A 25,711-nucleotide genomic window follows, 5' to 3' on the forward strand; every position below is an offset into this window, starting at 1 on the left:
ACTCTAGACATATGAACAGACAAATAATATGTCGAAGTCCGGAAGGACTAAACCGCTACTAATTTTAACTCTACATAGATGTTTTTTTTGCCCAGAGAAAATCTATTTGTAGAGAATCAAAGGATTGAAAAAAAGTTACCATTTACAGTAGGAAATCTCTCGGAGACGACACCACTCACCCGAACAGAGTCGAATGGAGAGCTATAAAGAGGGTCAATCCACCTTAACATGCAGCTCTGTAAACCAATTAATCTCAGCACTTCCTCCATAAACACCCAATTAACCCGGTCAAAGGTCTTTTCAGCAGCCATAGAAAGAAGAATCAAAGGAGTATCAACCATTTTGGCTCTATGAACAAGTTTCAAAGCATCAGTAATATTGTCTCTCGCCTCCCTGCCAGCATAAAAGCCTCCAGATCTGGATGAATAATGTCCCCAAGCAAAGGAGCTAATTTGGCTGCGAGGACCTTGGTAAAAAGTTACAAATCTACATTGAGTAAAGAGATTGGACATAAACTAGAACATTGGGTAGGATCTTTCCCTTCTTTATACATTACAGTGATATTAGCATTTTACGCATCTTTAGGGAATGGCATAGTAGGACAAATGGGTATATTGTTAATGCCGGAAAGAAAAGAAGATAATAAGTAATCACAATTGACTGTAGTGGAATTCTTAACTGCCGTTTTTAACTTCAATTCACAGATAGGGCTCTCAAAAGCAATAATAACATCATCACTCTTCAGTGAATGGAGGCCATAATTCCTTATATAGTCTTGAATATAATTTCGGAATTCGCTGTTAGTAGTTTCATTATTGGGCTTATTAATGGAGTATAAGGAGATTTAAAAATCCTTGAAAGAAGAGGCAGTATCTGTTGGTGTGGCGCCCCTGGGGCTTCAGGCGCCACAGGGTATTACACCTACATATATAAAAAACAACAACAAAAAGAGGAATAAAATCCTCCAAAAGCTAAGCAAAAACTCACACACTAATGGCAGAAGAAGTAAACTGCCCAGGCCAAAAAGACTAATGCACTTCCAGGATGCAGCAAGACCTCCATTAAATGGAGACATGACAGGTGCAAAGGGAGATGGTAAAATTGCACACTTGTGGCTTGCATAAGTCACTGTTCACACATGCAGGATCACAGTATCTGGTAAGCAGCCTATTAGTTACGCCCATCACAATAGATGCAAGCGGGTTGCGCCAGTACTAAATATGTGCTCCATGCAGGGACAGTGACTATAGTATGCAAGGCCTAACATAAAGAGGCCTGGCTGCATCCTGTATAAAATATTCTGTGCAAAAGAATAAATATATGAGGTATTGGTAGGTAGTACGGAAGCCCACAATCCACGTCACGGATCCTCATTTTTGTGGGTCCCTACACTAATATATCGTATATTTATATACATAAAAAACAACAACAAAAAGAGGAAAAAATCCTCCAAAAGCTAAGCAAAAAGTTTTTGCTTAGGGTATTACACCTATTTTAAGCAGTAATATCTATCCCGGGTTAGGAGGGGGTTAACTGTCGGTGCCTTCGCAAAACACACACATACAACAATAAGGTACTTTCCCACAGGGGGGGTTGGACTAGGGCAGACAGGGTAGTGAGCCATCATGAAGCATGGGACTTCCCAGTCCCTAGGACAATCACTGGGGACGGGCACCACTTGGGGAAAGGAAAAGGAGCATGTTTACACATAGAGAGGGAGAAAGTCTGCAGCCAGCAGACTGAGCAGACCTTCCCGGGCTCAGCTTGGGACAACATCTAACACGGACACTAGGAGCAAAGTGTTTCCCTTCCTTCATGGTCCCGTGGCTTGGAGCTGGAGGCTCAGCCCGGATTCTGGATAGCAATCGGGGGACACTTCACTAGAAAGACTTTCACGGGCATCGGCGGTGACAGCTTACTATCCGTGATCTGCTGGAGCCCATTGTGGCACTCGTACTCTGGGGCAGCGCTTAAACGAAGTTTGAGTAAAAGACCTGGAACTGCAGCCCCTGCCTCTGCCTCTCATTTACCGGCGCCATTGCCCAGCGCCAACGGGGACTACGACCACCACCGTCCCTCCCCTCCATCATACTCCCAGGGCAATCCCGCTCCTCCTGTGGGGAGCGACATCATCCCGGCTGCGACCCTCACCATCAGCCCTGGAGAGCAGCAACCGCAGTAGCGGCCCCTATCTGGCCGCATACCACAGGTGGCGTAACGATCATCTATAGACTTTTTTCACCGTCACCCCTATTTTCCACTCCCAACTACCACCACCATCCTCCTTCCTACCACCTTCCACCCTCCTTTCTGTATGCCTTGGGGCAACAGAACCGGGCCAGGCCACCCCGTGACAACGCAGAGGATCTGCACCCCCAGCCCGGCAACGAGTAGGTTAAAACACCTGCCCCGTGGGGCGCTACATTGGCATCGTGACCTTAACACTCGAATGGGTCTGGATCGACTGAACGAAACTCCTCGACCTCTGAATTCTCAATGTCCTTGCAAGCGTTCTGCTACCTCTATTCCCAAATTCGGAGAAATGTCTTCTACATTTGGCGAAGGAACTATTATCTCTATAATATAGAAAGGGCTCTCAATTCACCTCTTTTTTTTGAATGAGGGAGATTTTTATGTCGTGGTTAGGAATTCCCTTATGACGAGTTTCAAGTCATTGATTGTTGATGCCCACTCCCATTTTAGACAAGAATCCTATTTAATAAATATGATCTGACCAGACATTTGTGGGCTTCACAAATCAAATTGTTGGACATACAGTACCTTCAATAGAATTAATAGTAAACTATTCAGTTAATGTGGTCTGGACTGGAGATGAGCAGACCCGTGGAAGTTCGGTTTGTTGGGTGCAGTCAGACTTTTGAAAAAGCTCGGTTTGGGTCCCGAACTTGCCCTGAACCCCAATGGAAGTCACTAATTGGGCAGTTCATGTCTCTGCCCACATGCAGCCAGCCATAAACATCACTTCCAGGGGCGGGTAAGCGGGGTTTATCCATTTTATTTTTTTTGGTGCACACTACATCTGATCATGCTGTTGTTACCTCCAGAGCAAGCCGATCAAACACTGCAAGTAACTCGCACTGAACGTACCCAAGCACAGTGATGCTCGTGCCATTGGTTTGCATACGTGAAGCACCCAAACTCTGTTTTTTTTGTAAAGTCTGTATTTGGTAGGAATACCGAATATCGAGTTCGCTCATCTCTAGTCTGGACCTTGTGAACGACAATTGGATAATTTAGCAAGGATGTATTTAATTTCCATTGCCATGGTCTAGGAATTTAGTGAGATAGACAGGGAAAAGATTAGCAAGGCATAGTCTGAGAAAATTAATAGGAAAACTGGAGGAAGGGAAAGCTCATGAAATCCTCTGCAAGCCCCACTGGTGCACGGTTGAGGCTGGCCACCACGTATAGACAAAAAGTCATTATTCCAAAAAGTCATATATGCAGAGGATAAAAACATCCCATGATGTTATCCTTGCAGGGCTCCCGCCTAAAGGAGCTGACGGCTGTGGACAACCTCTTTAAAATCGCTCCTTAAAACCAACGTTCCCTCAGTAAATTGCTCCAATATCTCAAAGTATTGCAAAAGTGAATGGCACGGACCACTGTTGGGCAAGTAAAACAATGCAAAAGTGTAAATTTGAAATACAATTTTGGCCTTCAGTAATAAAAGCCTGCCCTCCTCATCAGTACGAGACTCCATAAACATCAATAGAAAAGAGCTAGATAACAAAATACATGTCCCGCTTGATTTCGAATCAGGAGAAGGAAGGGATACCTTCTATCAGAAAGTATGTAGGGTTTACCTCTACAAATATTGAGTTTCTTGTAGGAAAACTACCTGTAGACAACTTCTCCACAGCAGACTCATACTCATGAAGATAGAGCGTTTCTCACTTTTATGAAAGCCCTTAACGTTTGGTTAGTCCCCTCCGATTTCAACTTGTGCTTGCATAGGAATGGTCAAAATGGACAGAGAGAGAAGAAAATAAAGTGAGGAGAAGGAGACACGTAAAGAAGAACGGGTGGGACAAATGGAATAAGAGGGAAAGAGACGAGCGAGTAGGAGGAAAGCTAGCTTACAAAAAGCAGGGAGGTCTTCTAGCAGCTAAATCTTACCTAGGTACGGTAGAAGCTAAAAAAGCCATGTGGAGGGAGCCCAACTGCCTGTATAGAACCAATGACCAAAACACTCTCCCAGTTCCTGTGTAGGAGAGGGCACAACATTAAACAACTCCTGCTCAAAAGTCAAACTAATGTGAGGAGGAACTACTTCTGACCTCATTAATAGTAGAATCTGTGAGGCATGTCATCAAATAGCATGTGAAAAAGGTTGACCCAGACAGATCCCAATTACAAACACACAAAATACCAAGGGTACCAAGAAAGCTGGACGGCTTAATACGTCCAGATGGAAGGACCAGTGAATATATACTGAGCTAAGCCCCCAAGTCATTTTTCCACTGAAAGAATGAGAGAGCAGGTAGACAAATTAGATAGAGAAGATAGACCTGTCTTGGCAATTGTAGAGGTATATGGTGTTCATCTTCTTTCCCTTTGAAAAAGGTCTTCTGGAGCCTCCAGAGACAGTATGGAATAGAAACTTGACTTGCTCCCAGAAAATCCAACAGAACTGCAAGATCATCATGTTTTTTCAATATAAATGATGAATCACCTTTGTGTGCAGTCATCTGCAAAGGATGACCCGGTCTACAAGACGTATGAGACTTAATTTTTGGCCAAAAGAGGCTGGAGGAGGCTCTGCATATGTATGGTGAGGTTTGAGACATGGGAGAACAGCCTCACCTCGGCCCCGTCCAGGTTTACAGACCCATGAAACCAGGCCTTTTGCAGCATCTGCTCCTTGTCAAGAAAATAATGCAGGCGACACAACACATCCCTGGGAGTTGAGGAAATCCTTGAGTTAGGTCCCGTTACTCTATGGATCCTGTCGAAGTTGTATGTTGCCTCTAAGGCTGTGTGCACACGTTGCGTTTTTTACCGCGGAAACGCTGCGTTTAGAACCGCAGCGTTTCAGTGGCAAATTGCATGCGTTCAGCTTTCCCAGCAAAGTGTATGAGAAAGCCGAAAAATCAGTGCACACGCTGCGTTTCTAAACGCAGCATTTTGGATGCCAAAAATCGGTGCGGAAAGAAAGCAGCATGTCACTTCTTTTGTGCGGTGTGGCTGCGTTCTCTCCCCCATTGAATCAATGATGTGGGTCAGAACGCAGCTACACCGCAGTGAGCTGCTTTTTTGTTGCGGTCCGCGGGCTTTGTCGGCATGCCAGAACGCAGGCATTTACCTGGAAGTGAGGTCAAGAGGTTTCCTGTTGACCTCACTTCCTGGCAAAGTCCTGGAAAGCCCCCGGTGTCGCCAAAGTGCCCACCCCCGACCCCCCCCCTCCCGAAAATCCAACATGGCCGTGCGCACAGTAGCGCACCGGCCGCCCTGCTCCTATGATTTCTGTCGCATGTGCCTTGAGACATGCGACAAATAATGCCCCCCAGGCCCTGCCAGGTCACCCCCTATTTCCCCCGGTATTCCCCCTTACCTGTCCGGTCGCAGCACTGATCCCCCGCGGCCCCCTCCTCCTTCACAGTGCACGCTGGCTGGTCACATGTGCAGAGCAGCTGACAGACAGCACTGTGTTCAGAGAGCTGTGCTGGCTGCTCACACTCTGCAGCTGTGACCCGGGGAGAGTGGGTGCAGATTTTTGGCACCCACTCTCCTCAAATGGAGGGTCTGCCCTCCTAGAAAATGGGGGATACGTTCCCTGAACGTGCCCCCATATTCTAGAAGGTCCAGAGGCGACGTGGGACGTCCAAATGGATTTCTGCGGACCCATTTTTTTCAAATTTTTTGATTAAATTGGAGAACAAGGGAATGATTTGGGGAGTGTTTTTTCTAATAAAAATTTTTTTGTCATTTTTTTTTTGCTTTTGTTTACTGTCAATTAGTTATGTCTGGTATCTGATAGACGCCGTGACATCACTAATTGCTGGGCTTGATGCCAGGTGACATTACATATCTGGTATCAACCCCATTTATTACCCCGTTTGCCAACGCACCAGGGCGCGGGATGAGTTGGGGCGAAGCGCCAGGATTGGCACATCTAATGGATGCGCCACTTCTGGGGCGGCTGCGGCCTGCTATTTTTAGGCTGGGAAGAGTCCAATAACCATGGCTCTTCCCACCCTGAGAATACCAGACCCCAACTGTCAGCTTCACCTAATCTGATCTAATTTGGGGGGACCCCACATAATTTTTTTTTTAATTCTTTATTTATAAATAAAAAAAAGCCTGGGGAGCCCTCCAAATTGATCACCAGCCAAGATGAAGCTGCCAGCTGTGGTTTGCAGGCTACAGCTGTCTGCTTTACCCTGACTGGCTATCAAAAATAGGGGGGACCCCACGCCATTTTTTTCATTGTTTTTTATTTTTGGATAAATACTAAGCTAGGCACCCTTTAGTGCCACATGAAAGGTACTAAAGGTGCCAGCTTAGAATATGCAGGCGGGGGTGGGACGTTATATATATTTGACATCCATTCATCCATTGACGCTTTTTAGGCTTTGTGCTTACAATCAGGGTTTGCAGCGTTATGGGCGCTGAGTGTTTTCCCTGCGTCCATAACGCTGCGTTGTACAGTAGAAGCACAGTGGAAGGATTTTTGGAGATCCCATGCCCACTGTGCTTCTTTTCTCCGCAGCATAAACTGACCGGTGGCGTGGCTTCCCGAGCCTCAGCATGTCAATTTATGCTGCGGAGACGAGAGTGTTCTCTGCAGGTAGCATAGAGCTCCACAGCAGCCTGAACCCAAATAGTGGGCATGGGCAGCTGCAGGAAGGCTGACACTGTGTACTAGACGCCGTGTCGCTGGATCATGGCCACATAGCCTTAGGCCTCTTTCACACATCAGTGTTCCTGGTACGTTTGTGCTTTTTTTTTTAAACATACCAGAATCACTGACATACGCAGACCCATTATAATGAATGGGTCTGCTCACACGTCAGTGATTTTTCACTGCACGTGTCTCCGTGCGGCGTACCCGCGTGTGCGTGATTGCCGCACGGAGACATGTCCATTTTTTCTGGCATCACTGATGTTCCACGGACCACGCAGTGGTGTGGTCCGTGAAACACGTGCCAGAAAAAAACGTGCTTTTAAAATAAAAATCATTTTTACTCACCCGGCGTCCAGCGATGTCCTCTGCAGCCCGTGCAGCTTGCTGCTTCCGAGCCGGCTCATTATTGTCGCGCATATTCATGATGCGCGACACAACCGACCCGGAAGCAGCTGCTGCGGGTGTCAGCACCAGCCGGATGCTGCACCACAGGAGCGATCAGCACCATGGAGAGCGGGAGCGGGCGCAGGTGAGATGATTACTGAGTGCAATCACGGGCCACGGAGAACGGAGCCTGGATTGCACTTAGACAACCCACGTGTGCCGTGATTCACGGCACACGGAGGGACATGTGCGTGTTTTACACGCCAGTGAAAAACGTCAGTGTTTTTCACTGACGTGTGAAACGGGACTAAAAGTGAGAATATTGTTCCTACAGCAACATTTTGGGGGAAGTAGCTGTGGATTCAAAATGCTTAATATACTCCTGAATAAAATCCTTGAGGGGTGCAGATTCCAAAATGGGGTCACTTGTGGGGGTTTTTCTGACGTATAGGTACGCAAGGGGCCCTGCTAATGTGACATGGTGCGCGAAGTTTATTTCAACTTTTCCAAAATTCAAATGGTGCTCCTTCCATTCCAAGCCCTCCCATTTATCCAAACAGAATGTGGAGAAGGAAATGACATCACAGGTTTTTTTTTCCAAAGGTCTGTGTTCATCCAACTTTATTAACACTGACAAGTCTTAAAAAAACGCACCTAAAAAAACGCATGAAAAATGCATGCGTTTTCGATGCGTTTTTCTCAAAAAGCATTGTTTACAATTCTCCCCTCTGCCAGAGGGTGCGTTTTTTTCCGCGCTGAAAAAAAAGCAACGTGTGCACATAGCCTAAGGGCCTTTCATTAATGGTATTGAAAATAACCAGGACCTTCTGAAGTAAAGACTCATGAGGCTAGCTTTCAGGGATGCTTTTTCAGTCTCACATTATTGCATCTATCTCTATTCTGATCATCTACACTGTGTTCCAAATTATTATGCAAAAAGAGTTTAGGAGTGATAAGGTTAGAAGTTTTTTGTTTGTCATTTTAAACTCATTGATGGGGATGTGTGTCAGGGCTCTTTATATCACTGAAAGCAATTGCAGATACCTGTGCAGATTAGTTTGGAAGGTGTGTCCAAATAAAGGCAAGACTACTTAAGAAGGCTGTTCCACATTATTAAGCAGCCTACATTTTTGGCCAAAATGGGAAAGTAAAAGGATGTGTCAGCTGCTGAGAAGCAACAAATTGTGGAGTATTTAGGTCAAGGCATGACTACAATCAACATTGCCAAGACACTTCATCGTGATCATCGCACAATCAAGAAGTATGTAGCTGATGCACAGCACACACGTGTGCGTACTCATAAGGAAAAATTGAGGACTCGTTCCAACAGGCAATTGCATCTGGTTAAAAGAGCAGCTGCTAAAATGCCTTGTCATAGCAGCAAAGTTTTTGAAGCTACTGGTGCCTCCAACGTCCCCAGAACAACAAGATGCAGGGTCCTTCAGAGGTTTGCAGCTGTGCGTAAGCCATCCTGTCGACCACCTCTATCCACTGCACACAAGCAGAAACTGCTCCAGTGGGCCAAACGATACATGAAGACTGACTTCCAAACTGTTTTGTTCACTGATGAGTGCCGTGCAACGCTCGATGGTCCAGATGGATGACGTGGAGGATGGCTGGTTGATGGACACTCCATGAAAACACGGTTAAGGTGCCAACAAGGAGGAGGTGGAGTAATGTTTTGGGCTGGAATCATGGGGAGAGAGATTGTCGGCCCCTTTAGGATCCTTGAAGGGGTAAAGATGAACTCCATAATCTATGTGGAATTTCTAAAACAGCACTTCCTGCCATGGTTTAGGAGGAAGAACAGTGCATTCCGCAGCAAGATCATTTTCATGCATGATAATGCACCATCTCATGCTGCAAATAACACATGTGCATCTCTGGCTGCTATGGGCATAAAAGAGGACAAACTAATGGTGTGGCCACCATCATCACTTGACCTCAACCCCATTTAAAACCTCTGGAGCATCATCAAAAGGAGTGTCTATGATGGCAGGAGGCAGTTCACATCTAAGCAACAGCTCTGGGAGGGTATTCTGTCCACATGCAAAACAATTGAAGCACAAACCATCCAAAAACTGACAAATTCAATGGACGAGAGAGTTCAGAAATTTCTTTCAAACAAGGGGTCCTATGTGCAAATGTAACATCACCTAGAATTAAGTTTTGACTTGAAAATTGTTTGATTTCATTTTGTAATAAGCTGATAATGCTTATATTTTCACAATTGACCATTTTGTTTTTCAAAATAAAAATAAAAAGGTTGAAAACTACTGTGCATAATAATTTGGAACATGCATTTTGAGTGCATTTTGAGTGTTTATTATTTTTAAAAATATACTGTTTTCATAGGCAGTTTGATCAAAAACATTTCAATTACACTCGAATAGTAGATGACTGGAAAATAACAATGACTGCAATTCATAAAGTTAATTTAGGAAAATATTAGAAAATATTTTTTGCAGAATAATTTGGAACACAGTGTAAGAGCAATGCAAAGTCCTGTAATTGTGCACAGGGCTTCTCTTAAGGGGGCTTTACACGCTGCGATATCGTTAATGAATTATCGTCGGGGTCACGGTGTTTGTGACGCACATCCGGCGTCATTAACGATATCGCAGTGTGTGACAAGTACAAGCGACCTTCAACGATCGTAAAAGCGGTCAAAATCGTTTGCCGCTGAGAGGTCGTCCTGAAACTAAAAATCGTTCTCTGCTTATTAGCGATGTTGTTCGTCGTTCCTGTGGCACCACACATCGCTGTGTGTGACACCGCAGGAGCGACAAACATCTCCTTACCTGCCTCCACCGGCAATGCGGAAGGAAGAAGGTGGGCGGGATGTTACGTCCCGCTCATCTCCGCCCCTCCGCTTCTATTGGACGCCTGCCGTGTGACGTCGCTATGACGCTGCAAGACCCGCCCCCTTAGAAAGGAGGCGGATTGCCGGCCAGAGCGACGTCGCAGGGCAGGTAAGTGCGTGTGATGGGGGTAAGCGAGGTTGTGCAGGACGGGCAGCGCACAACCGACGGGGGTGGGTACGATCGCTTGCGATCTCGCTAGCGAGATCGCAGCGTGTAAAGTACCCTTTAGTCTTTCTCCAAAGTAGAGACTCTTTTTGCAAGGGACTCAAGTGCCACCTCAGATGCAGAGAGCCTGTTCTCAAAAGACCCCAGTTCTTTCTGTATAGCATTAAAAGCCAGCTGCTGGGATAGCTCAATTTTGGACACAATTGAGTCCAAATCATTTTTGGTGGGGAGAGCCATGATTAAGTCTTTCAATATCTGCAAATCCTGCTGTACACTTTGTTGCTGCCCGCTTACACCGCAGAGATCCCTATAAAATGATCACCAGTAGTCATACCAGCAGATAAAGGGGAGCCTGGAGATATATTCCTTTCTTTATCCTCCACCTGCTTTGTAAGTGCAAGAGCCGAGGACGCTATCTCTGACTCAAGGTGAGCTGCTGGTCCCATTTTCTCTGTGTCAGAGCGGGACACCTCGCTGTCGAGGTGGAGGCAGATGAACACTCTCTCTTCCCTGGCATTACCTGACTTGAGACCCATCAGAAGTGAATAGACCAGTGGGCTGCAGAGCTCCAGAGAAATGTGACCTCACATATCCATGGCCAGATCATGCCCCCACCATTTCTATTTACATATGACATTTTGATCACTTTTTATTCAATTTTTTTTTGTTGTTGGTATGATGAAATAGCTTCATTTTTAGGTTTTTTTGTATGTTTTTATAGTGTTCACTGTACAAAATAAATAAGTCACTCAGATTTTTGTACAAACTTTGCCGACTGTCATAGCGGCATTGGACTCTGTCCAGATTGCAAATTCTGACACTTCGCCCAATGGTTTTTTTCGTGTCTAGGATCAAAACAGGCAGACTCGGGTGTAAACCTGCTGTGTGCTAATTCGTAGGCAGACTAGCAAGATTTAATCTCTGCTACTCTGCTTGCTTCTTTAATCACATGTTGTGGGGAGACCTATCACATCTGCTCCCCTCCAATTTATGCTGTTGAAATCCTCCGCCCCATGCTAGATATAGTTTATTATATGCTGGTCTGTGAGGTGTGCTGTCCCAGACTCTCTGGTGAATCTTGTGCTTTAGTTGTGCCTATTGCTTGGAGCGGTTGTGGAGTTTACTCCTGTTGTTTTGTACGGTCTTCCTGCTCTTGTTTTTCCTCCCGATTCTCTTATTGTTTTTACCTTTGTGTGTGTGCTGTGTGCCAGAGTTTTAGTTTTTCCCTTGTTTATCACAGATGAAGATCTGTGTTTTCAACACACAGGGGTGAGAGGGATGGGGAATCAGATAAGGACTGGTCAGGAGCAAAGCCAGAAAGGAGACTCAGGTCTCTCCACCTTCAGGAGTATCCCTGAGATTAGGGATAGCGTAGGGTCTGCTAGTTTGATGGACAGATTAGGAGCCCTGGTTCCCCGCTATCCCAGTCATTGCAACAATAACATGACAGTTTTATAACTCTTGTCGTCCCGGCAGTGGCAATGCCAATTTTGGTGACATTTTGAATCTGTTTATTTTTGTCCTAATACAGAACCTGCGTTTTAAGTGGCATAGTGGGTTTTCATGGGGGTTTTTTTTGTGCATTTTTTTTCTTACTTGTTCACTTAGTCCCACTGTGGGACATGAATAGTGAATATTTTTTACTTTGAAATTTGGTCTCATGCATTGCAGTACTGGTGTACTGCAGTGCCTAAGACTTATCATGTTCTCACTGACTCTGCCTTTTAGACTCTATTTGTAGCTGGGTCTAACAGGCCACCGTACCCTGGGGTCATCAGATGACCTCTGAGTGCGATGGCAACAATAGTCACCTGTAATTACAATTCTTGGGGGTGGGGTTATGGGGGCTGAAGCCGCAGGTGTTTGCTGTCATATACAGCTGTCACCTGCACTATACACTTAATCCTTCGCTCTAAAAAAGCGGCTGATGATTATTGCCCCACAGCAGCAAGAAAGGGCTTACCCGTGGTATTTAAGGGGTTAATATTATCTATTAGCATTTGGATTAATGTCTACAGTTTGTACACCTGTCTTTGTCAGCTAGTAATTTGAATTTTAATACAATGTTTCTGAAAAAAATAAACATTTCTTGCAGATAACTGTGCGTCAGAGGGATATCTGATATCTACTAATTTTGAAGCAGCGGATTATGGTATCCTGCCATATATATATGAAGATCATGACATGATTCAAGATATAATGCCAACTCTTCACAAAAAAAATCTATCAAGTATTCCTTATCAACCTGTCATATATTCTGATACATTACAGACTGTTAAGCAAAATGAACATTACAAAAAGGATGCTGAACATCAAAATGCTCATACAGGAGGAAAAACATTTTCATGTTTAGAATGTGGGAGATGTTTTACCCGGAAAGCAAATCTTACTATACATCAGAGAATTCACACAGGTGAAAAGCCATTTTCATGTTCAGAATGTGAGAGATGTTTTAGTAATAAAGGAGATCTTGTTAAACATAAAAGAATTCACACAGGGGAAAAGCCATTTTCATGTTCAGAATGTGGGAAATGTTTTGCCAAGAATACAAATCTTACTATACATCAGAGAATTCACACAGGAGAGAAGCCATATTCATGTGACGAGTGTGATAAATGTTTTACTTACAAACAAGAGCTCGTTAAACATAAAAGCACTCACACAGGGGAGAAACCATTTTCATGTTCAAAATGTGGAAAATCTTTTAGCATTAAGTCACAACTTGTTAGTCATCAGATAATCCACACAGGGGAAAAGCCATTTTTATGTTCATTATGTGGGAAGTGTTTTAAGAGGAAAGAAAGTCTTACTGCACATCATAAAATTCACACAGGGGAGAAACCATTTTCATGTCGAGAATGTGGGAAACATTTTACCTTCAAATCAGCTCTTGTTGCACATAAGCAAACACACACAGGGGACAAGCCATTCTCTTGTTCAGAATGTGGAAAATGTTTTAACAAGAAAGCACGTTTTACTGTACATCAGAGAATTCACACTGGGGAGAAGCCATTTTCATGTCACGAATGTGGAAAATGTTTTAACTGCAAACAAAGTCTTGTTGAACATAAGAAAGTTCACACAGGGGAGAAGCCATTTCCTTGTTTAGAATGTGGGAAACGATTTACCAAGAATACAAATCTTACTATACATCAGAGAATTCACACAGGAGAGAAGCCATTTTCATGTCACGAATGTGGAAAATGTTTTGCTAGCAAAGGAAAACTCGTTAAACATAAAAGAACTCACACAGGGGAGAAGCCATTTTCATGTTCAACATGTGGAAAATCTTATAGCATGAAATCAGATCTTGTTAGACATGAGATAATACACACAGGGGAAAAGCCATTTTCATGTTCATTATGTGGGAAAAGTTTTAACAACAAAGGCAATCTTAAAGCACATCAGAGAATTCACACAGGAGAGAGGCCATTTTCATGTCTAGAATGTGGGAAATATTTTACCCACAAAACAAGTCTTCTGGAACACAAGAAAATTCACACAGGTGAGAAGCCATTTGCTTGTTCAGAATGTGGAAAATATTTTACAAGCAAACAAAGACTTTTAGCACATATGATAATTCACACTGGGGAGAAGCCATTTTATTGTTCAGAATGTGGGAAATATTTCACCAATAAATCAAATCTTGCTAAACATCTAAGAATTCACACAGAGAAACCATTTTCATGCTCATTATGTGGGAAATGTTTTAACAAGAAAGAATCTCTTACCGCTCATCTGAGAACTCACACAGGGGAGAAGCAATTTTCTTGCTCAGTATGTGGGAAAGCTTTTACCAAGAAATCATATCTTGCTGCACATCTCAGGACTCATACATTGTATAATCCATTTTCATGTCCAGAATGTGGGGATTGTTGTACCTGTAAATCAACTCTTGTTATGAATGAAATAATACAAACAGAGGAGAAGCCATTTTTACATTTAGAATGGGAAAATGCTTAACATTAAATTTTCTTAAAATCAGACTACCCCTTTTAAAATATGTAACCAAAGATTAATATACATCTGCCTTTAATACTAATATTCATCTGTGTGTAGCTATATTTTTATTGTTTACATGTTAGGATATTGCCTTAGAACCTGTATAGTTAAGAGAGAGCTGGTATAAAGTTTGTATAGAAGTGGAAGTAAGAATTACATTAAAGGGAATCTGTCAGCAGGATTTTGCTACGTCATCTGAGAGCAGCATGATGTTGGCAAGGTGATTTTGAATCCAATGATGTATCACTTAGATAACTGGCTGCAGCTATTCTGACACAATCTGAATTGTTCGCTTTAGTCATGGAGTAGAACCCACAGAGCTGTCCCCGCCCACACCAGGCTTTCAATAGAGATTGTATATAGACACTGAGGTTTCAATCACAGCAGGGTGATGCCAGATTTCTCTACACATGAGTTTCTAGACCTATAATGATAAGGGTACTGCTGCTTAAACAACCTCCCCCCAAGCTATCTCTTGAGGGGGGTTCATTTTACCTTTTATTATTATGAGATTACCCAATTTTGGTTCTCTTACTCATTATTGCAATTGTTGATTGTATGATCTTCTCTCATCTATTGTCTTTATATTTATTAAATAATTCTTTGTTTGACTATATGATAATAAAATGATAGTTTTATCTAATTGGTCTTTATTTTTATATTCTCTAAATATAAGCTATAGTTTTAAAACTTGGTGAATATTTAGGGAATTTTCTTTAGCTTTTGTAAGAAAATTTGACTTCTGAATGAGCCAACATGTGCTGAAATTTTACGTCTCTGTAGTGGCATCCTGAAGAGATTAACAGGGGTTATCCACTACTAGGACATATCCTTTCGATTAAACATGTTATAATAATACTCGCCTCCCATACCGGCGCCCTTCCAGTGTTGTCCAAGATTGCGGTACCCTGGCTCACATGGAGATGTAACATCACACGTGCCCCGCATCCAATCAGCGCCAGATTCTTCTCCCCGCCTACTCACTAAACAAGTTAATCAACATAAACTGAGTGCAGGTAGGGAGACGCAAGCAATCCCAGACACCGCTGGAAGAGCGCCAGTACGGGAGGTGAGTATAGTCTATTATTTCACCTGAGCGAAACATGGAATCAAAAGGGTTTGTCCTAGTAGTGGGCAGGCCCTTGAAAAGATTTGCTTTTATTTTCCATTTTTTGCGAAAATGGTAACAGCAGGTCTTAGTGAACTGGAACCTGATCTAAAACTTTCTGAAGTGTCAGATTTACTTATGTGGCAAATTTGTGCCAGAATGATCCAACCATTTACCTGTAAATTTATATTTGCTGTTGTGTTCTTTTTTTTTTTTTTTTTTTTTTTTTAATATGGAGAACGCTAGATCATAGAGATCTGACTCCTAGTCTAAAATTTTCCAAAAAGGTCTGATTTGCCTACAATGCAAATTTGGGGCAGAATGGTCCAGTCATTTCTCTGAGTTAATATTTAATTTAGTGTTGGATTTTTTTGGCGAATATCTCGAATGGTACGTCATAGAGAGAGTTAGATTTGAAACACATTTTCTAAGTGCCTGATTTACCGATATGCCTAATTTGGTGCAGATTGGTCCAGTTGTGTGGACATTCTTAATAAACAGATAATAATTTAATTTTATATATATATATATATATATATATATATATATAAATAAAAATAATTCTATTAATCATCTCACACCACACACACTTTCAAATATGGAAAAAATGACAGATATTTTTTGAAATAATAACTACAATAGATAAATGGTCATACGCAAAGAGGGGTAGGAGTTGGTGAAACTCCAATCACAGCTTTGTCACTCATGGAGACTAGGGTTGACCGCAGTGATGTCAGGTGAGCAGGAAGTTGACGTGACATCACCGGATCCCTGAGGTCACAGACCCCGGGGGTCAGGCGATGGGGAAGAGCGGACTACAATAGCGCCGTTCACAGGCACTATTGGCAACCTTGTTTCTCAACATAATATTGTTGTGGCCAATAATAAATATGGGTGAACCACTTCTTTAATTACTGCAGTAATAGAGGTTGTCTGACATCCAGGCCCGGGGATTTGTTTACTTTTGCGAGGTAGTGCCGTACTTTCTGCTGGGTTAAGCAGGTGATATTTAATGGGGAAGTCATGGTTTCCCTGATCATCTGTCATAGGATTGCCTTGCATAAATACTGTAGATAAAAAAACATCCTCTTCCACGATTTCACCCAGACAATTTTTGAGGGGGTAAACACTATCATTTTTGAGTTTCTTACTGCCAGGGGCTGGCTGGCACATTTTAGTCTGGGGGGCAATAATAAGGCAGTGGCCCTCAAGTTGCGGCGGCCCAACTTTAGTCTGTTTATCTCTGGCCACTGCATTAAATCAGCAGTGGTAACAGGCTTTATGAACAGACTGGTACATATATATTGGAACAGATCCGTGCTTACTGCTTACATAGATACTGCAACAGAACCAAGATGACTACATAGATATGGGAACTGCAAGGAGCTTACTACAGAGATAAGGGAATAGAACCGAGCTTACTGCAGAGATATGAGAGCAGAACCGAGCTTACTGCAGAGATATGAGAGCAGAATCGAGCTTACTGCAGAGATATGAGAGCAGAACCGAGCTTACTGCAGAGATATGAGAGCAGAATCGAGCTTACTGCAGAGATATGAGAGCAGAACGAGCTTACTGCAAAGATATGAGAGCAGAACCAAGCTTACGATAGAAGAAACAAAGGTTCCAGGCGGCACACAATCCAAGGTGCACATGTCCAAGGAAGGCATCCACGAGCTTACTATAGAGATACAAGAGCAGAACTGAGCTTGCTATATCGCTACAGGTACAGAACCGAGCTTACTGTACCCATACAGGAACAAAATCATACTTACTCAGTCTACTACATAGAAACAGCAACAGAACCAAGCCTCCTACATAGCTACGGGAACAGAACAAGCTTACTGCATAGACATAGTACCATAACTAAGCTTACTGCTTAAATATGGTACTATAACTGAGCTTACCGTATAGATATAGGAGCAAAACCATGCTTACTACATAGATACAGTACCGTAACCCAGCTAACTACATGTACAACAATTACAAAGCTTATCCTATATTTTCAATGTTAAACTCGTACGAAACACGGATGGCACACGGACTATACACTGATGCTATTTGAGTGCTGTACGTGTTTTTCACGGCCCCATAGACTTCTATGGGCCCTTGTCATCTGTGCTGCCAGAAAAAAAAAACATGTCTCCGTAGGGATCACACACGGTCTGTGTATCAAACTGAAAACAAAGGAGAGCGCAAAATAGGGCTTTACAAGATAAATGGTGAGTTAAGTAAAATTGAAACCAGTCACCTGGCAGGGTTGTGGCAGGGACAACTCCTATATAAGGTATAATTTAATGGCGGTTGCTGCAGCTCCACGTGAATAGTCTGGATGGTACTGGAGAAAGAATGGATGTACAATAAAATAGCACAAAAATCCAGCGGATCACAGGCACAGTATGAATAAAATCTTACATCTTTATTTTCGCAGTATTAAAATCCACTACGCAGGTGGTATCCACAGAAACAGGAAAAAAGAAATCAATTCAACCAACGCGTTTCGACATAAAAAGTAGTCATAAGGTCTTATTCATGGATGGTTCCTCAGGACCAACACCAGAATGTTGTTGATTTCTATTGTCCTGAGGAAGGGGACTTGATCCCAGAAACATGTCGACCTGTAAAATAAATTACTAATACTAATCAACTCTTCTTCGCATTGGTGGTAGCGCGGAATACATCTATTCTTTCTCCAGTACCTTCCACCCGGTTTGTGTAAACACACGGACATGCGAGCAACACTATAGTTTATAATGGGTACGTGTGATAACCGTGAAAAAAGCGGACACAACACATTTCAGATACACAGACATGTGAAGGAGGCCATAAGGTGGTGACATAGCTACGTCACAGTGAGTGAGCCCTTAGGGCTCCACACCCACGGTCAGTGTCAGCAACGTCTTGGACTCAGAGTGTTTTCACTGAGTCCAAAATGCTGTGTTGTACAGTACAGGCACAGTGGATGGGAATTATAGAAATCTCCGACCCCCTGGGCTTCTTTTAGACTCAATAAATTTTTTTAGCTCAATAAACTGACCTGTGGCACTGCTTTCCTATCCTCCGCATGTCAATTTATTCTAAGGCCTAAGCCACATGGCATGAAAATCGGTGCGAGTTGAGTGCGATAAAAAAAATCGCATTCCACTCGGACCAATATTAGCCTATGTGTCAGCACCCATGAGCGATTATTTTCTCAGCCCTAATTGAACCAAGAAAACAATTGCAGCATGCTGCGACTAATGCGATCCTGTTTTCTCTCACACGCATTTAAGTCTATGAGGCGAAAGAAAAATCGCACTGCACTCACGGGTACACCGGTGTACCGCGAGTGTAGGGCGAAAATGGCAATAGCCGGCTACGGAGGAGAGAGGGAAATAAATCCCTCCCTTCCCTCCTCAGCACTGGCCCACCACTCCGCAGCTGTGGTCCGATCGCATGATTGGACCTCAGTCGCGGGGACACTCGCATGACACTCGGCTCTGCTGTACTGCCAGCGTGAGCCGAGTGTCATGCGCGGGCATCGCAGTAATCCCCGTGTGGCCCCAGCCTAACAGAAATGCTAGTGCTCTGAGCGGGAGAATACAGCGGAAATCTGCTAACAGTTACTCTGATCATGTTCACCGACAGCGTGATCTCCCGTCCCGAAGAGTAGCGTCTCCACCAGAGAAAGCATGCTGTGTCTAGATCATGAAGACGCCTGATGGTGGGCACTCACCCTTATAGATTTAGCCTTGTGCCCTAAAGATACAAATGTTTTACACATACTGTACATCACAATACACTATAAGGCTACGTGCCCACGGTCTGCACATGTTGTGTCCTGGAAGCAGCATTTCTTCTCCTGCGGGGGCCACAAGTGCTCTCCACAGGGACCACAGCGGCCTGTGTCCTCAGTTATGGTGCGGGCCACTGTGGTCTCTCTCTTTTTTTCTCTCTGTGGAGACACTTGTGGCTACACAGCAATAAATTTCCATGCCAGGGCTTGGGAAGCTGCACCACAGGTCAGTTTTCGCTGTGAGCTGTACACGCACAGTGGGCATAGGATTTCTAGAAATCCCATCCACTGTGCTTTTACTGTACAACGCAGCGAAAACACTCTGAATCCTGCATGATTAAATAGTGGACGGGAGGAAACATAGCCACGCCCACTAATCAAGCCGGTCACGTCCACTCCCCAGGCAGGTCTTTCTAGACACTAGGATGTAGCCGCAACTGTCTGATACTCCTCTTCGGCGGCACGAGGCAGCGCGCGCTACATGACGCCATTATAACACACATGGCCGCGCACAGTGAACTGCGCGTGGCCGTGTCTCCTGTACTATGCGGCCACCAGCACTGTCTGCACCTGTAATGTGTCAGTGTGCCCGGCTGGCCACACCACAGTACAGGAGACACGGCTGCGCGCAGGTCACTGTGTGTTATAAATGACATTATGCAGCAGGCGGCTGGCCCTATCTACAACAGCAGGAAGAGCAGCCCAGAGGGCAATTGCCCCCCTGCCTCCCAGCCCGCCCCTGCTTAGGTAGTTGATGAAATTTTTTGGATTATTTTTACTTTCCCTGGCCATGAGTCTCTGTCAAAATCTTTGCTACTTTAATTTGCTTTTTACAGAATTTATTTAATTTTCTATAAGTATTTAATGCCTTCTTACTACCCTCTTGCTTCAATTCTCTAAATGCTTTATTTTTCTCATTTACTGCACATTTTACAGCTCTATTTAGCCATAGTGGTTTCCACCTATTTCTAGCTTGTTTATTCCCATAGGGTATTGTATATATTGTGCACAGGTCCTATTCCAAATGCTTATAAAAGTCTCCAATTTGCTTTGCGTACCTTTATTTCTCATGACATTGTCCCAGTTTATGACACTAAGTTCATCTCTTATACGTTGGAAATTCACCTTCCTAAAAATGTAGTGTCCTTGCAGCCCCTCTACTGTATTTCTTATTACAAGATACATGAAAACTCATTATTTTGTGATCACTATTACCCTACTGACCCTCAACTCGTAAATTTCATATGCGGTTTGGCCTATTGGTTAATATTAGGTGTAAGATGGCAGCCAGACATGTAGTCAATTATTGGTATGTATTGCAGAGGTGTTTATACTCCTGTGATGTAAGTCCGGATGCAAGGTCTAGGACACCTAGTACTAAGAACGTTATTAGGACACATCAGGGCCAGATTGTACGAGTAGCTGGAGAGCTGGGCTGGTCTGGCTGTTCACTTATCCCGACCCATGGGTGTGGTACATATCTTAAAAATGAGACTATTTGTGTTACACAGGGCCTGTGTGTGGAGTTTGGAACACCTCCTTTGGGATCTTGGTGAGAAATCCTATGCAAGTGAACCCTGGAGGGATACAGTGGAGATCAAAATTAGAGAACAACACACAATTTCCTAAATGTTGAGGTCATTGTGTTGTCCTATGTGATTATATCCTAACATGAGGCAACACGCAGTATTTTAAGCTTATTTCCTAAACTGAATTTAATGTAAAGCACATAATACAAATATAAATGAGATAAATGTAAAAGAACACGGATCAAACTTAGAGAACACTCTCAGATACCTGCAAGTTGTTGGCGTCAATCTAGCACCTGGTGCTAATTTCCTTGATTATCTGACAAACTCTATGTAACTGGCAGCCTAACTTTCCAGTTTGCACTATTTGCAAAAATGGTGTGCTGTTCCAAAGTGATTGCTGCCAGAGGGTTTCAGGTTGTCCAGATGAAGGCCAAAGGGGTTGACCCCATCAGCCATAGCAAGAGAAGTTGGTTGTTCCAAGTCTGTGAGTTTGAGAATATTGCATCTTTACAACATCACAAACTCTTTAAATCGTCAGTTTAGCACTGAACAAGGTAAGGATCTGTCTTGTTATACAGTGTCACAACGTGTAAGAGCATTTGGACTGAAAGCCCACTCTGCAGTGACCAAACCTCTCATTAGCAGAATGAATTGAAAGGCTAGACTCACCTTTGGTGAGGAGCATGTTGTGTAAGCTGAGAAGTAGTCCACAGTTCATTTTAGTGATGAAAGCAAGTTTAATTTATTTGGCTCTGATGGGAAACATTATGTTCGTTGACAAGCTGGGGAAAGACTGAACCCAAAGTGTGTTAAGAAGTCAGTGAAAGGTGGTGGAAGAAGTGTCATGGTTTGGGGAATGTTTTCTGCAGCAGGAGTTGGACTTCTCAGCTACATGGCAGAGTGAATGCAAATGTGGATCAGAACCTTGTTTAACCACACATGATTCCTTACTTGCGTTTATCACTCAATCAGCCAGCAATTTTCATACAGGACAATGCCCCGTCACACCGAAAAACGGGTAAAGTAGTTCCTTCAAACAGAAAACATTGAAACAATGAAATGGCCACTTAGAGTCCTGATCTAAACCCAATAAAATACCTCTGGAAAATCCTTGGTGACAAAGTTATGGCCAAGAAACCCTGATGTCCTGTGGCTGCGGATGTGCTGAAGTCATTCAAAGGAAAGGCCTGTACACTTCCTATTGATTGGTGACTTTTGCTACCTTCATAAAAATTACTTAGAATCTTTTTCTGTGCTACAGTCAGGGGCGTAACTACCACGGTCGCAGCGGTCGCCACTGCGACCGGGCCCGGGAGGTTAGGGGCCCGCCCTGAAGATAAACAGCTGATCGTGTCAGGGAGGGAGAGCTGCATTACTTCACTTGTAACTATACTATACGAGCTCTTTTACAAGTGGCCGGCTCCGCCCCCTCCAGCCTCTTTACCTGTGACCTTGGGCTGACTGCCTGCCTCGTCATCTACTCTTTACAGCCAGGGTATGGAGACAGTGACTGGCTGCTGTTTGTGACTGTGGATGCATGTCGGGCCGGCAGTGCAGGAAATGAAGATTCAGGTCAGGACTGGAGGCTGCAGACAGTGGTTGACACAGTTTGTGGCTTGTTTGTGACGCTCAGCTTCTGCTGCCTCCCTCTCCCATTAGCTCTGTAGTAATGGGCAGCCATGTGCTGGACAGGGTCAACAGTAACTATAATGCAGAAAAGTGGATCTGGCCCTTTTTGCATTATATCTTTATTATAACATGTAAAGATTCACCAAGCTGCCAGTGCTTGGAACACTAGAATCTGGGGGGATGGGGGATAAGGGACTGAGGCTGATCTATGAGTTGGTGGGGTCACAACCCACAGAATCAGTGCCATACAATGAGTGTAAGCAGTGGGGGACGCATTTGGAGCAGTTTGTTGAAGGCAGTCAGGTCCTTTGCACTATATATGGCTAAATGACTGTGCACTGCTGAGTGCTATTACACTGTAACGCTATGTGCACAAGATGGAGATTTGTTTGCAGAAATTTCTGCTCCAAGTCTGCATCTACTGGCAGGAGAAATGCTGCAGCAAAAACAAAGGGTTTTGCCACAATTTGGTGCATTATATGTATTTTTGGTTTCGTTTTTTTTTTCATTACATTTAATGGGGAAAACGCAGCATAAACACAGAAAGAATTGACATGCTGCAGTTTTTTTTTCTACAACCAAATCTGCAAGGAAAAGATCCTGAACGTGTTCACAATACTTCAGGATTCTCATTTACTATATTTTTCGCTTTGTTAGATGCACTTTTTTCCCCTGAAAACTGGCGGTAAAATGAGGATGCATCTTACAAAACAGATATGGCTTTATGAAGGCGGCGGTGATCAAGCGGGCTGATAGGATGCGCTCAGAGGTGTCGCGTGGACAGCATTGATCTGCGGGCAGGCGGGCTGTGAGGGTGTCTCGATGGCGGGTGCATTGAGCTGACTGCAGGCTCAATTGAATCGCTCACAGTTCACGCGATGAACTTCAAGAAAATGGCCACAGAAGCAGCGCTTGCGCAGATTGACACAATGGACTTTAAGAAAATGCCCGTGGAGTCCTATCTACGCATGCGCCACCTCCGCAGCCATTTTCTTGAAGTCCATCTCGTCAAACGCGGATGATTCAATGGAGCCGGCAGTCAGCTCAATGCACCTGCCGCCGAGTTGCCTCCACAGACCACCCGCCGCCATGACACCCTGTGTTGTGAAACCTCCACAGCCCGCCCGCAGATCAATGGCGGCCGCTGCAACAACCTTGAGCGCATCCTGTGACCCTGCTCCACCACCACCGCCCTGGTAAGCCATAGCCGAGGGATTCAAATGCGCCCATGGCTACACCCCGAGCCACAGCATCGCTGACCCTCCTGAGCCGCAACACCCCTCCTCCAAGCCTGCAGAATCGCAACCCTCCTGTGACCTTCACAAGCCACTACACCACTGCCGCTCCCCCCTGGTGAGCATTAGGATTAAGACGCACTGGGATTATAAAATGGACCATTTTCAACATTAAAACTTATTTTTTCCTATTTTCCTCCTCTAAATCTGGGGTGCATCTTATGCCAGAAAAGTATTTTATTTTTCATTTTATAAGGATTTCCTGCAGCAGCATTTACTGAACTGTACACTGACAAGCTGCAGAATTTATGCTAAACTGTGAACTGTATATATATACCTGTCCTCAGGGGTGTAACTACCACGGTCGCAGCGGTCGCGATTGCGACCAGGCCTCAGAGGTCAGGGGCCCGCGGCCGCCCGGCAGATCAGCAGCCAGCTCCTTTCTGTGAGAGGAGCTGCGCTGTTCTTCACCAGACCACGCGGCGGCTGCTATTTGACCCGGTCGCCGCCGCTGACACCGGGACCCCCTGTCTAGTGTCAGCAGTGGCGTCACCGCGCTCCCGTCTCTCACCGCGCTCCCGTCTCTCACCGCGCTCCCGTCTCTCACCGCGCTCCCGTCTCTCACCGCGCTCCCGTCTCTCACCGCGCTCCCGTCTCTCACCGCGCTCCCGTCTCTCACCGCGCTCCCGTCTCTCACCGCGCTCCCGTCTCTCACCGCGCTCCCGTCTCTCACCGCGCTCTGCTTTGATATTGCATAGAGTAGCCGGCGCCGCTCTATGCATCATCAGTCTTCCCCCGTGTCTGCGCGGTGACATCCCTCCTGTGCGACTGCTGTGTGTGGTGAGAGCACAGAGCATAGGAGGACGCCGACCGGAGCCACGGGGGAACGATAACAGAAGTGAGGACGGACAACGGTGATCAAGTAGAGGTGAGGACAGAACTGCGGTGGAAGGAGGAGAGGTGAGTACTTGTTTTTTTAATTTTTTTTTTATAAATCAGTGAGTACACGGGGAGGCACTGGCTGCAGGACACATGGAGTCCTTGGGGAGGCACTGGCTGCAGGACACATGGAGGCCCTGGGAGGTGCTGGTTGCAGGACACATGGAGTCCTTGGGGGGGAAATTTGTTGCAGGACACATGGAGTCCTTGGGGGGGTGGGGGGGAGGCTGGCTGCATGACTCATGGAGGCCTGGTAAGGGGCTTGCTGCATGACACATGGAGACCCTGGGGGGGCTGGCTGCATGACACATGGAGGTCTATGGGGCTGCATGATACATGGAGGTCTATGGGGCTGCATAATAAACATGAAGGACACTTATACCTGGACTATATAAGTGCATTGTACATGGAGGAGTATGGGGCTGCATAATACAATATGAAGGTTTATGGGGCTGCATTGTAATACATATAGGACTATGGGGGCTACATTATAATATATGGAGGACTATGGAGGCTACTTTATATATGGAGGACTATGGGGGTGCATTATAAAACATGGAGGACTGTGGTGCAGAATAATACATGGAGAACTATGGGGTGAATTATAATACATGGAGGACTATGGGAAATGCATTATAATACATGGAGGACTATGGAAGGGTATTCTAATATATGAAGGGTTATGTGGGACCCTTTATACTATATGGAAGGCTATGTGGGGGCCATTATAGTTTTTGAAGAACTATATACGAGGGGGGACAAAGATACAAACATGGGATGGGAACGTTTTATGCTGAGGAAAAAAGGCTCTTTCCCTCAGCACCCAGATTTCCCATGCTCTGATATGGGAAAGCTGGGTGCTGAGGGAATGATGTATAGCAGAGCATGGGAAAGCTGGGTGCCGAGGACAAGATGGATATCAGAACATGGGAAAGCTGTGTGCTGAGGGTAAGAGCCAAGTGTCAGCATCATTATCCTGTACCCTGAGTGTCAGTGTCATTATCCCGTACCCTAAGTGTCGGTGTATGTAGAGGGGGGGCCCCGGTACAAATTTTGCACCAGGGCCCATCAAATTCTAGTTACGCCACTGGCTACAGTCATTGTTGTTCTCTAATTATGATTATCACGTTTTGGGCAAAATAAAGGTTTTATGTTGCTAATCTTTGGATCTTTTGTAAAATGCTGTTCTAGTGGCATGGTGTACCCCTTA

General features: G+C 44.6%; 1 protein-coding gene across 1 annotated transcript in view; it reads left to right on the forward strand.

Moving 5' to 3' along the window:
• Nucleotides 1-25,711, forward strand: part of LOC142313052 (uncharacterized) — a 101,888-nt gene that overhangs the window by 18,289 nt on the left and 57,888 nt on the right. Inside the window, exon 10 of the mRNA XM_075352038.1 lies at nucleotides 12,377-14,238. Within this exon, the coding sequence (XP_075208153.1) occupies nucleotides 12,377-14,238 (1,862 nt within the window). The remainder of the gene's footprint in view (nucleotides 1-12,376; nucleotides 14,239-25,711) is intronic.

This window comes from Anomaloglossus baeobatrachus, chromosome 5 (assembly GCF_048569485.1).
Source record: "Anomaloglossus baeobatrachus isolate aAnoBae1 chromosome 5, aAnoBae1.hap1, whole genome shotgun sequence".
NCBI lineage: Eukaryota > Metazoa > Chordata > Amphibia > Anura > Aromobatidae > Anomaloglossus > Anomaloglossus baeobatrachus.